At 47.1% G+C, this 13,149-nt stretch overlaps 1 protein-coding gene across 4 annotated transcripts in view; it reads left to right on the top strand.

Moving 5' to 3' along the window:
- Positions 1-1,620, top strand: part of RABGAP1L (RAB GTPase activating protein 1 like) — a 280,035-nt gene extending 278,415 nt beyond the window's left edge. For all 4 annotated transcript variants that reach the window (XM_084851202.1, XM_084851206.1, XM_084851205.1 and 1 more), the window contains one exon: positions 183-1,620. In XM_084851202.1, the coding sequence (XP_084707328.1) occupies positions 183-338 (156 nt within the window). In that variant the 3' untranslated portion in view covers positions 339-1,620. The remainder of the gene's footprint in view (positions 1-182) is intronic.
- The last annotated feature ends 11,529 nt before the right edge of the window (positions 1,621-13,149 follow it).

Consider the following 13,149-nt stretch of genomic DNA (forward strand, 5'->3'; position numbering starts at 1 on the left):
CTTTAAAGGGATTGCCTCTGAAGGGTTTTTTTGGTTATAAATTAAAATAACATTGTACTACTCTACAGCACCATTACTGTTAACTCCAGTGAACTGTTTAATTTCAGCCAAAATTACCTTGAAGTTATCTCTGCTCTGTTGAATAGTTCCCTAATCACCACTTGACTGCTCTCCCTCCTTAGGAGCTAGAACACCAGAGAGGAGCACTTATGAGTGAAATCCAAGCTGCCAAAAACTCTTGGTTTAGCAAAACCCTGAACTCTATCAAAACAGCTACCGGCACACAGCCGCTCCAGCAGCCTCAGCTGCCGTCATCGCCCAAAGAGGGCAGCACATAGTTCTAGCTGGATTCCAAGCACAAGAGCACAATGGACTAAGCAGCTGAGGCCCCTTGAAGATCCCTCCAGTTCACCTATTCAAGGGAGGGATGTGGGGGAAGGCAGGAGAGCCAGCCTGGAAACAAATTCTGTCAGTGTCTTTCTTTTGTTCTGATGTGGCCCTTTCCAAAGGGAAGTGATTTAAAGAATCCTGTTTTACGTGGAATACTCTTTCCCAGCTGCCTTGCCGAAAGCCACATCCCAATACATTTATATTTTACACTTTTATTTTGTATGCCTAGATGTGAAAATATGAATAACTAATAATTCAGAACTACATGTTGCATATGTTGATAAAAAAATTCACAATTGTTTTATCTTGCATAAGGGGGGTTTTCTTCAGGAGAAGAGAGAAAGGGCAGGGTACAGTAATGATGAAAAAGCACATTTGTCATAATGCCAGACAGTTTGCTGGTATCTCAGAACATCTCAAAGGTTTACAGCTGTCATTGGGCCCTGCAAAGATCCACCTGTTTTAAGGCCTGACCCTCAGGCCACAACTGTCATAAGTGGGATGACAGAAATTAAAAAATATGTATTGTAAAGCTACTAAACAGAAATATCTCATAAAACCGTGTCTCCTTTAATGTTGCCTTTAAGAATTCCACAACCAATTTTATGTATTGCAACTACGGCAGATCCCCCCAGCCCCCCAGCCCCGCAGTTCTCTTTTGCTGGTCAGCAGACTTTGGGCAAAATCTAGCAAAACATCCTGTAAGTAGACACCTTTGAAATGAGTAGAGGCTGGTGAACGTCCTGGTGGATTGTCCCCTTTGTGCTCTTGCACTGTTCCCATTAATGTTAGAAGGGCTTGTGCAGGAGACGTTCCTAGAAGAATGTGTCCAAAATGATTAGATGGAAGGTGATCTCACCTTTGATTGGTAGGGCAAATTTTTCAGATGATTCCTGTGTCTGTCTGAAAATCATACTTGTTTTATATCTTTCTAAAGTGCAAAAAATACATTTGTTACATTTTTGAATTGAACATAAAATGTTTATAGAAATGCTTATTTCATGGAGAATTAAACTATTGCTTAAATTGATGGAAATATTTTTTTTAATATACATAATGTGTATAATAATGTCTCACACGTCAACATCACTACTGGATGAGAAGTTCGTTATGTATTGGTTTTCATGTTATGAAAAATGTTCCAAAGACATTATCCTGTTCTGATTTTAATCCAAATTAATGCAATAGCCTATCAGTCAGTTCTGTACAATAAAGTTTAATGATGCTCCTTCTGTGCTTCATTGTCAAGCATATTTGGCAAATAAGAGTTTCAAAGGCTACAGTGCGAAGTTTGACTTGCTCATGATAACTGAGGGCCTGTTGTCATGGTCCCTTGCAGCTTCTGGCAGCTGCCTATTTCAGTTACCTGGCGCTTTGCTCGTCCCCATAAACAACCCAGGAATTGCTGTAATGATGTGCAAACCAGGTCATTGAAGGCACAAACCTGGGACAATTCTGCAGGGTAGGAGCTCTCAACCAATTGTAGGGATCCCCTACCTTGCAGAAAAACAGCAGAGAGTTGTCCCTACCCACCCCCACCTATTCCCCCAAACCTCTAGAGGGTTACACATCCCTCCTCCTGCCACCAGGAAATACCCCAGTAGCACAGGGTAGCACACATACACTAGTATTTAGTGATTTTACTACATTTATATCCCACCGTTCCTCAAAGAAGCTCAAGGCAACATAATACTTTCTCCCCCTCCATTTTTCCTCACAACAATCCTGTGAGGTAGGTGAGGCAGAGCGAGACTGACTGGCCCAAGTGAGTTTCACAGCTGGTTGATTATTTAAACCCAGGACTTTCTGACCCAAGGCCAGTAGCAGTCTAATCACTACCCCCACACTGGCTGTCAAATTTTCCTGCCTGGTACTAGTTCCTTGCAGCCAAACTATATTATATGGAAATACATACAAGGTATCCCAATGGCCCCTTTTAAACTGGAAATGCTGCTTTGGGACCTGGCAATTTGAAGTGGGGAAAGGGTCAAATGTTCCCCTGTCATTTTTCCAATCCTATCTGCCCTCTCCTTAAACAACTTTTCTAGTTTCAAAAAGGCCATTGGGCTACCATTGCCCATGTGTGTGTAATGTTTGGACTTTTTTACAATTTTATTTATTAAAAGATTTAATCAAGTAAGCCAAAATCATTATGTAATTAGCCTGTTAGAATCCAACAAACCAGAATGTGAATTCACTGACAAGAATATTCATTGGATATCCACACAAAAAATTGATTAGTCATCCAATAACAAAATGCAATTATCTCTAGTGCCTTCTTGATATTTACAGGCCATCCAATTGGCTTAAGCCAGGAAACACAATTATAAAAGCACCAATGAATCAAAGTCCATGGCATTACAATACCATGAAAAGTCCCCTGTACCGTGCCCCCATTCTCTGCCACTTAACCTTCAGTCCAGAAAGCCCACCCCCACGGGCTAGGCTGTCTTAACATCTCTTTTAAAAGGTGCTCAGATTTGGATTTTGGTGACTCTGGGAAGAGAGTAAAATAACAGAAAAGTGTCATAAACATGTGAGAGTGCCTCTTTGCACCCTTGCTACCTAAACCTGGTGCACAAATTACAATGGCACCCTCAACAGATTTTGAAGATCATGACGGCATGTGGAAGAGCACACTAAGTAAGGCATGTTTGACCCTAAACGGTTTACAGCTTCATGGATTAAATGCAGCACACTGAATTTCTCCCAGACTAAACTAGTGGCGACACCAAAGAACTAGTGTGATGATGTGTTCCTGAGAAGTCACTTGGATGGGAATATGGGCTGCTGCATTCTGTACCAGCTGCAACATCAAGAGAATTTTCCAGGCTAGCCGGACATCTTCTTGTACTATACTCTGTAGAGAAGAGGTGGGAGAGACAAGCAAAAGTGCCAAACTCTCTTCCTCCTGCTTTCCACCTGCAGTATGTGGATGTAGATATAACAACCCACCTTTACAGGCTTGTATGGATAACATAATATGAAGTGTTATATAAATGCTAATGATTATTTTCATACTTTGTTGTTTGAGTTGAGCCTTTAGGTTGAAAACAAATGCTAGGGCTGTGCCCTAACTAGGGGTGGACGAAAGTCACTTACCTGTCGTCGAAGGCCATTCGCGGTGGGGGGGAGCGCTTTGCTGCTCCCCCTGCGAAGTTCAGGCCGAGGGGGGGAGGCTTCCCGCCTCGCCCGGCCGAAATTCAGGCTGGGGGGGAGGCTTCCCGCCTCGCCCAGCCGAAATTCAGGCCGGGGAGGAGGCGCCTCGCCTCGCTCGGCCGCAAACGCGGAAGTAAAAAAAAAAACAACTTCCCCTGATAGGCTACGTGACGATTCACGTAGCCTATCACGGCTAGATCTGCAAAGTCAGCCGTGATAGGCTACGTGAATCGTCACGTAGCCTATCACGGGTGACTTTAAAAAAAAAAAAACGCGTACACGAATGGCGGCCCCCATAGGGGGCCCTTATATGTTGCCCTTATTTTCGCCGTAGTCTATGTAAACATTTACGTAGACTACAGCCACCAAATAAGGAACGGGAATGGCGGCTCCCTATGGGGGCCGCCATTCGCGTACGCGTTTTTTTTTTTTAAGTCACCCGTGATAGGCTACGTGACGATTCACATAGCCTATCACGGCTGACTTTGCAGATCTAGCCGTGATAGGCTATGTGAATCGTCACGTAGCCTATCAGGGGAAGTTTTTTTTTTCCTTCTTTCATTACAATGGCGGCGGCGGCAGCCGGTCGAAAGACCGGCTGCCGCTCCCGCCTCGCTCGAAAACCCGCCAAACCGCCGGCCGGACCAGCCACCGGGAGGAACATTCGCAAAAGGTAAGTCCTGTCCCGGGGGGGGGGGCGGAGGATTTCTCCCCGAAACTTGTTCGGGGGGCCGAACACGTTGGCGCTCAGCCCCCCGAAGTTTCGGGGAGAAATTCTCTGCCATCCCTAGCCCTAACCCGTTAATCCCCTTTATTCAAATTCATGTACATCTGCACCCTTCCACTGTTCTTGCAAGGAACAACAGAGGAACCCCCCAAATGTAGGTACCTCTGAAAGATGGTGGCTCTCTGTCCAAGCATTTCACATGCAGCCGAATCCTACGGCGGTGAAGTGGACTACCATTTCATGCTGCTAGTGGGAGGAGGAATGTGATTTTTAAGCCCCTCCCATCCTGTTGCTTTCCCACCGATAAGGGAAGAAATGAAGGGACCCCTGCAGGTGGGAAAGCAGGTTTGGGATCATTTTGATTCAAGGAAGGCCAATGTCTGGGGAAGGATAAATTCCTTGCCCCCTCCTCCACCACTGCAGTGGGGATAACTTCAGAGCTGCAAAGCCTGCATTGTCCTTACAAAAAACTGGGAGGTGGGTCACATTCTCCTGGCTGGCGTGATGTGAAGATTGAGCCTGGTTCTTGTACAAAACTGTGCCTGTGGTATATCAGATGTTGCCAAGCCCACAAAAATATGACCATTTTTGGTCATATCCACCCAAACACCTCCCAGTTGTTGCTCATGCTCAGGGCTACAGCTTCCCCACCCAACTAGCATAGAGTAAGGACATTCTCTTAGCAGGTGTACACCACAAGATGTCAAAACAGTACTTTTCCTCCTCTTAGTAGGCATCTGAGCATGCTCGGTTCTTCTGTTCATCGCATTTAGATGCTCTGCCAGCACGTCATGGCCTTGAACAAGCTCTGTGAAGCCGCTCCTGCAAAATCTTAGAGTCTCAGTTAGTGAAATAATATCATTTAGCATAGAATCAGACTCCAAGGTCTTCTCGCCCAGGGGTCAAGAGTCAAATACAAAGCTGGTTACAAGTCTGGGGTCTTTAGGGGCTCTTCTTGTAGGTCTCCCCAAAACCCTCACTCAGGTCCTTCTACCATTCCAGATCAAATCAGCCATCTTCACTCTTTGTTAATCCTTTTAGTACCAGATTAACAAGAAGTATCTATATTTCTTGTTGGAGGTTAGGCATCCTGATACCCAATCACAGCTACGGAAAAATAATTGTTCTCTAGGGGCAGCTGTCGTGTTTGCCCTTCTAGTCCCTGGGAGAAGGACCATTTTATGGCTGAATCTTGCTTTCTAGCATCTATAAAGGGTTGTTGTTTTTTTTACTGTGCTTTTATGATTTTGAGGTGCTGAATCCAAATCTGAAGAGTGCCACTCTAAACCTTGGGGAACTTTCACAAATTCAATTCTAAATTTCTCAATATAGCAGACTGAACCTTTTTGTTTTTCTTTTATATTTCATTTTATTCAGCTGCATGAGACTCATCTAATTTGGATTATAAGCTTCTCAAAATTACTTAAGAATTTTGAGGCCATTGATCAGATCCATGGACACAGGCGGGGCGGGGCAGGGGACCACTTTTCCAGGATTGTTAAGCATGTTGCCTACCTTCAAATAAAAATGTATAATTCCAATGAAATACAGCATTTATTAATGCATTTACAATTTTAAAAGGTATTTTTAAGCATTAGGTATTTTTATTACTAAATTTAAGAATTAAATTACTGTAGTTATTTCCATTATTAATTTTAAGCATCAGCACAAAAATCTTCATTGCTGTTGTCCAGATAGATCACCATGTATAGTTCCATTGCTGCATTCACCTTGGCAAGTGCAGAATGTTGTACGCCTTAATTGGACTGTACTGCACCCGCATGCATGACTACAACCTTTGGTGCATGAACATCTGATAAGATCCAGTACTATGTTAGGTGCTAGAAGTGTACCTCGTGGCAGCTTGCAAGGTGTGTACACCTCTCTTGTATTTCACAAAATCTCCCATCCAAAATCCAGAGGGTCCCTGGGAGGTGAACTCATTGGCTGGGCAGACTTCCATAGTGCTGCTTAGCGGTGTGCCCATTTATAGTGCTGCAGTGCACTAGGTGTTGGAGGCAACTGAGAAAAGTGTTGGCATGTTTATTACTGTTTGCTGGCCATATGCTTCCTCCGCAAACAAGCACGCAAGCCTTCTGTTGAGGTCTCCCCTCAGCTGTATAGCTCAGCAACAAAGGTGTCACATTGCTGCATTACAACAGTTTCTTCTGAAGCAGGGTCACCAACAGCTTTAAGCATGTGGCCTTTACCAATTCCAGCAAAATATGAGGTTGTGTCACAGCCGGTTAGCGCATGGGCAGCTAGTGTATCTAAGAACATAAGAGCCCTGCTGGATCAGACCAAGGGTCCATCTAGTCCAGCATTCTGTTCACACAGTGGCCAACCAACCGTTAACCAGGAACCCACAAGCAGGGCATGAGCACAACAGCACCCTTCCACCCATGTTCCCCAGCAACTGGTGTACATAGGCTCACTGCCTCTGGTTCTGGAGGTAGCACATAGCCATAGAAGAGCAGCAATTTCATATTTGAGTTCTTTGAGAACTCTAGGATGGATATCAATTGGGCCCGGTGATTTATTTGCTTTCAATTTATCAATAAGGTTGAGAACTTCATCTTTTGTCACCACTATTTGCCTCAGTTCCTCAGACTCCCTTCCTGAAAACATCAGTTCAGGCACAGGTATCTGTCCTGTATCTTCTGCGGTGAAAACAGATGAAAAGAATTCATTCAGCTTCTCTGCAATCTCTTTGTCCTCCTTCAGTCCTCCTTTTATGAGTACTGAGTACTCTGAGTACTCTATGAGTACTGAGTACTCTATTATGAGCTGTGACATCATTATGTCAATTACTGATTTGGACCCATGACATTCTTCCATCCTAATCGGTGTTAATATGCGCTGGGAATATACACGGCATGCCAGCAGCAGCAAGACATCAGTGTCATCACACCCTATTTGTATCAGATGATCTGGGGCATTTGTTGCCTCCCACACAGCTATGTAGACAATATTTAAGTCAGCTTCCTCATGTGTTGTTGATGGGCCCCATAACCCAACATTAACTGGTGATGCCTCTGGACCAGCTAAAATCAGACTGTGGGTTTCAATGAGATCAACATTAATGAGTACGTCAACAATCAATGTAATCAATTGTGTTTTTGTCTTCATAGAGTTTAGTACCACTTCGCTTTTTGGTAGCAGAGAAGCCAGAGAGAGTTAGTATTGCCTGGAATTTGCTCCCTGCCGTTTCATTTGTATAGGAGCTTTGATACTTTTCTCACAGTATGTCAAACGCTACATGCATGATGAGGGTTTGTTTCAACTCTCGTTCTACCATCACTTTGTATGCACTCACATACATCCTCGCAGTAGCTGGCTGCACTTGCTATGACACAGAGCATGGTGCAGCCATCAAGAATAATTGTGAGGGGTAGAGAATAGATTGTTCGAGTGCTTCTCATGATGGCAATGTTTCCTTTGAGCACACTCCTAGGTGTCTGCCACATATCACCATCTTCACTGAAGAGAGTAGTAGGCACTGGGGCAAGTTCATGACTAAGTGCATCATCCATCTTGATGTCCCGAGATGATGTGAGCCATCCCATTGTGTGAGCATAAATCACAGTATAATCCACAATCATTTCACAACTATCTGCCTCACCTAGCTTCACAGCTTTGGTGACTGCTGTTATAGTTTTAATTTTGGGAGTAATAGTTCCATGAGAACCAGAGGGCCAGTTGCTCACAAATTCACTGTACTGACTACTCCCAGCAGCTACTGCATCATGCACATTTAATGAGCAATCTTTCAAAACTTGGCCACTGGCTATGTTTATTAGACCATTCACTGGGTGACTGCTGTCATCAAGGAGATCAATACATGTTGTTAAATAATCTTGGATGTTCATGCAATCTGCACCGTCAGCCTTGATGGATCAGCCCCTTCCTTGTGACAGGTCAGGACATTCTGAACATTCCCTTCCTTCACACCTTCCAGATCTTTCAAAATCTGACCCAAACTGTGTCGCAACAGAGCCCAAATAGCCAAAGTAGTTCATTTTTTTTAAAATGCAAGTTTTTGGCATATCCATTACTATACCAATCAACAGTTACTCATGAGGACTCTTAGTAAATCGCCTGCAACAAAGATGGAAATCACAAAATTATATTTTTGTAAGAACTATTATCAAAATTATACATCCAGTCAATTAAGGGTGCAATCCTATGCATGTTTAGACAGAAAAAGGTCTACAGTTCCCAACATTCGGAATGCTGGGAATTGTAGGACTTTTTCCTCTCTAAATATGCATAGGATTATGCCCTAATTAAATAAATAGTACATCAGATATGGACAACAATGATGTATTTTTTCTACCTCAGATGAAATAGTAACCCTATCATATGGATAGAATAAAGCCCCATGGCCATGGGGCTTACTCTCAAGTATGGGGCCTTACTCTCAAGTAAGCGCAAAGCAAATATGTGGAGGAAATCAGTGTGTGTGGAGAGGGAAAACAAGAAAAAAAGCTGCTTTACTTAACAGATTTATTTAGGGTGCAATCCTATGGTTGCTAGTTGGCTAGACAGCCATAGGATAGGTCGGTTTCTGGAACCCGACCTCCACCCCCTCCCACACTGCCTCATAGGCAGCACCGAATGGCCCCGCGCTCCTCGCTCAGAAGAGGAGTGTGGAGTGGCAAAAATGGGGTGTTTCTGGGGTGGTGCGGGGGAGGCCAAGTTGGAAATGCCGGTACAACACATCCTATGTGTCGTCTGGCTGCCGCTTCCCATGCGCAGAGGTCCATCGGCTGCCTAGCCGCGAAAGCCAGACGGAGGGAGCAAGGAGGAGATCCACTCCCCACCATTCCTCCCGCCATGCACTAGCTAGGTGGTCACCCCCGGGCTCAGAGGCAACTGTAGACCCAGATAGGATTGCTCCCTCCAAGACCATCGGGGCTGCTGGTAATGTGCACTTTAGGCCTCACACTCTGCAGGAACACCCAAGAAGAAACGCAGCAGGCTGCAGCCTTCCCCAACCTGGGTCCTCCAGATTTGCTGGACGACAACTCCCATCGGCTGCAGCTGGCTGGGAGGAGGGATGATGGGATTTGCAGCCCAGCACATCTGGAGGGCACAAGGTTGGGAAAGGCTGGGTGAGAGACACAATAGAGAAGTTCTGCAGTCCCTGCCCAGAGCTGTGCAGGTTGTGTGGAGGCCGGCAAGGCGGCCGATAGCCACGCACGTGTCATCTCGGAAGTCAGCATATAGATTTCAATGGGGTTTATTCCCAGGTATTATTTTAATTTAATCTTTAAAATTTCTTTTCATTTATTTTTTCACTCACATAGACTTCCTCTTTCTTCTCTCCCCCCCCCCCCCCGCACTGCCTTATTTGGCTGCCGCCGCCGCCGCCCAACAAACTGGCTGAGCTGAGCCGGCCGAGGAGAGGCTGGCCAGCGCGTTCTCGGGCGCAGGGCGCCTCGTGTCTTTCGCTGCAGCAGGCCGCGCGTGCCGGGCTGCTGCCGCTCTGCACCTGGCTGGGCGGGCTGGGGGCGCGGCGTTGACGGTCGGGCCCAGCGTCTCCAGCAAGCAGCTTAGCGTGGCCCACGGGCTCCCGGCCTTCGCCGAAACCGGACGGCGGCGGCACAGGCGCAGCGGGCAGCTCCTCCGTCTCTCCCTCTCAGAGCGGGAGAAGGCGGGCTGCACGAGAGGGTAAACCTACCCTTTGCCGGGCGAGGCTGCCCTCCGGAGTGGGGGGGAGCTGGCCGCTCTTCCTGTCCCGTGCCTGGCGCTTGGGGCGGGTAGCTGCTGCAAGCAATAGCGGCGGCAGCGACTCCTCTAGGGCTCTTCCACCGCCTGCCCTGTCCCGCACAAGTGAACGATGGCAGCAGCCGGCAGCAGCGGCAGCCCTGAGCGGGTGGCCGGTGCTGCAGGACTACGAGGGCAGGCATGACGTGGGGACGGGGAAGCCGAGCAGAGGAGGAGAATAGGAGGTGCTGAGAGGAGGTTGCAGAGCGCCCTCAGGCTCCCTGGCTCGCCCCCTGTGCCTGGCCGGCTCTGCGTGGCGGGCGAGAGGCAGCCTCCAGCCGCTCACGCTCCCTTCCTCTGCTCCCTCTTCCTCCGCTGGCAGGCTGGGAGCCGGCTTCAATAAAAGTGCAGGAGCGAAGCCCCGGCGTGACCTGCCACCACTACACCGCTGCATATAGCCCACGCAGACCGGGGGGGGGGGGGGAGGGCGGAAGGAAAGCACGTGTAAAGGGAGCCCATCATGATCCTGTGTTTAAAGCGGAAGCATAAAACCCCGATAAAGCTGCAGGATGTTAGCCTGGTGCAGAAATGCTCCGAGTCCCTCCCTGCACGTGTAGACTTGACCTCAGAGGAGGGCTGTGTGTGCCCAGTAATCTCTCGACTTTAAGGAGGGATCCAGTTTCTCCAAGAAGGTCAATTGTGGATGGGTGGTAAACGGGCCTGGTAAAGTTTTCCGTGTTTCCATTGTAACAGCTACGAGAGCAAGATGGAGGCACAATTCAACAACATACAGACACAAATAATAGACCATCGCACTGTGCCACTTGTGCCTGAGGTTGGGCAACATGGAGCCCTCCAGACGGTTTGGCCTACAATTGCCATCAGCTCTAGGCAGTACAGCCAATGGTGTGGGATGATGGGAGTTTCAGGCCAAAACATCTGGAGGGCCACAAGTTGCCCACCACGATTTAACTCTTTATTCAGGGCAAAAGTGCAACTTACCTGCATGCAAATCCACTGAGCATCAAGATTCTGCATATAATTAGGAGATGGATTTGGAGGGATTTTCTGCAGCAACCGCAGGTATTTTGTACCAGGTAATTTTGGGTGGGAATCCAGACCAGACCTGGACAAAAAATGACCTGGTGGGCAGTAATTACTTCCACTGCAGCATTTCTTACATTATTTAGCTACCACCGAGGCTTGACCCACACTTTTAAGAAGGGGGGTGTAGTGGGAGCAGCTGCAAAGTTTATCACGGCAGCTATGCTGGGAGAGAGAAATTTATTCTTTCTCTGCAGGCTGCTTTTTATTTCCCACCCATGGGAGTTCCCCCTTTTCTCCCACAGCTGGGAAAGCAGCTGGGAGGGCAAATTTTATGACCTGGAGGGAAAGGGTGAATCCCCCCTTTCTCCCTCCCCTTTCTGCACCGATGAACTACACCTTTTTTTTATTTTTAAGCTGGTATATTGCATAACACTGAGGGCTCCTTCACATGGAGCTTTTATCCTGCTATTGAGATTGCTCACTCACGGAAGTTTGCGGGTCCTTTTCATGATGTCGTTAACCTCCTCCAGGGCACATCCAGAGGTATTTCCTGGGGCCTGTTTCCATCAGCGATTTACTCTGAGCCCATGTTGAGGTCGTTAGGGATACATGATGTCATGGCCATTCAGCAGCCACCCTGGAGCTTATCAGGGAAAACCCAGATTTCTTGAGACTGCTTACAGTCCATTTTTTCCCCTCAAGTTGGGTTCTGCCTGGTATAGTTGCTATTTACCCCAACCCCTGCACTGACCTTGAGTATACTAGCCCTGTCCAAGGGATGTGCCTTTCACCGTGACCCTGGTCAAGGGGTGTTTCCCATGTGTTTCCCATCCCTGCACAATCCCATTAATGTCTCCTCAGAAGTAACTCCCATTGTGGTCAATGAGGCTTGCTCTCTGAATGCCCACATCAGAAGTAACAGAGATCCCCCTCAACTGACATGGCACAGTTTAAAACCCAATTCTCTAACTGCAGAGAAGCACCATCTTGAGGCTCTGATTCTCCTTTGTTTGGTTTATTGCCTTAGGAAGAAACCACTTCCACCCTTTATTATAGAGATCCTGTGGGTTAAAATGGGAGCTGGTTTCTGTCTCGGTGTTCTCCCGCCCCCTTTCCCAGCACAAGCATATGTGTGTCTACTTGGAAGTAACTCCCATTGTGCTCAATGAGGCTTGCTCCTGAAATGCAGGTGCATCTGGACTTTCAGGGAAAAGGAGAAAGGGGGGAGATTGGCGGGGGGGGGGAGCCTCTCTTATTGGTTGAGCAGCCCCTGCCAGTCAGATGACATTCACTCCAACCCTCACCCCCACCAGGAAGTATGTTCTGTGAAGCAATTTTTACTGGTCTGAAGCACTCCCTCCTGAAACCCTGCATGGACCAAATCGCAGCAAAGTTGATTCCTTAAAAAAAAATCCGGTACTCCTCCATTCGCTTCTTCTGTTGTCGTGGAAACACAGCCCTGGTTATTCCACCTCAAATAGATCCGGAACTAATGAACCATTTTTTAAACTCGGAATGTAATGCAACTAAAACAGCCACTAGGTGATGCTGTTTCATTGAGTTCTATGGAACCTTGAAAATTAAAAGCTTCCTCTCTCAGCAATCATGGGTCGCTGTCTGGGAGCCCATGATAAACACCGAAAGGCGCCAGAACGGGAGGGCCACAGGGGTTTTCTTTAGTGTAAAGGCAGCCTGGGCTACACTACACCACAGGGTTTTTCTCTGTCTCAGCCCCCACTACCATGAGTATAACACTGGAGGACTCTGCAGTCCGCCACAAGCGGAGCTTTCTCCGCCACCGCCCAGCACAAGGCAGATAGTGTGCTGTGTTTTTTATCGGTTCTAGGGTCAAGGCCATCTACGTCACCCCCCCAACCAGTGTTCTGTGACTGGCCATTGTCAGAGCAGGAGCTGCCCCTGTATGCACTTTCTCTCTGACTTCACTGTTCTGGGCCCCTCCAGCAACGTGTGTAACATACCTGTAACTCAGCACAGAATTTCATACATCTGAGGAAATGGACTATATAGTCCATGAAAGTCAAAGCCTCAATGAACTGCTCAGAGAAGCTTGGCTGTTGGGCACTATATATCCATGAAATAAATAATGTGCCTGTAAA

The sequence above is a fragment of the Heloderma suspectum genome, chromosome 4 (genome assembly GCF_057233095.1).
Source record: "Heloderma suspectum isolate Gila_16-S chromosome 4, 16-S_ref, whole genome shotgun sequence".
NCBI classification, from domain to species: domain Eukaryota; kingdom Metazoa; phylum Chordata; class Lepidosauria; order Squamata; family Helodermatidae; genus Heloderma; species Heloderma suspectum.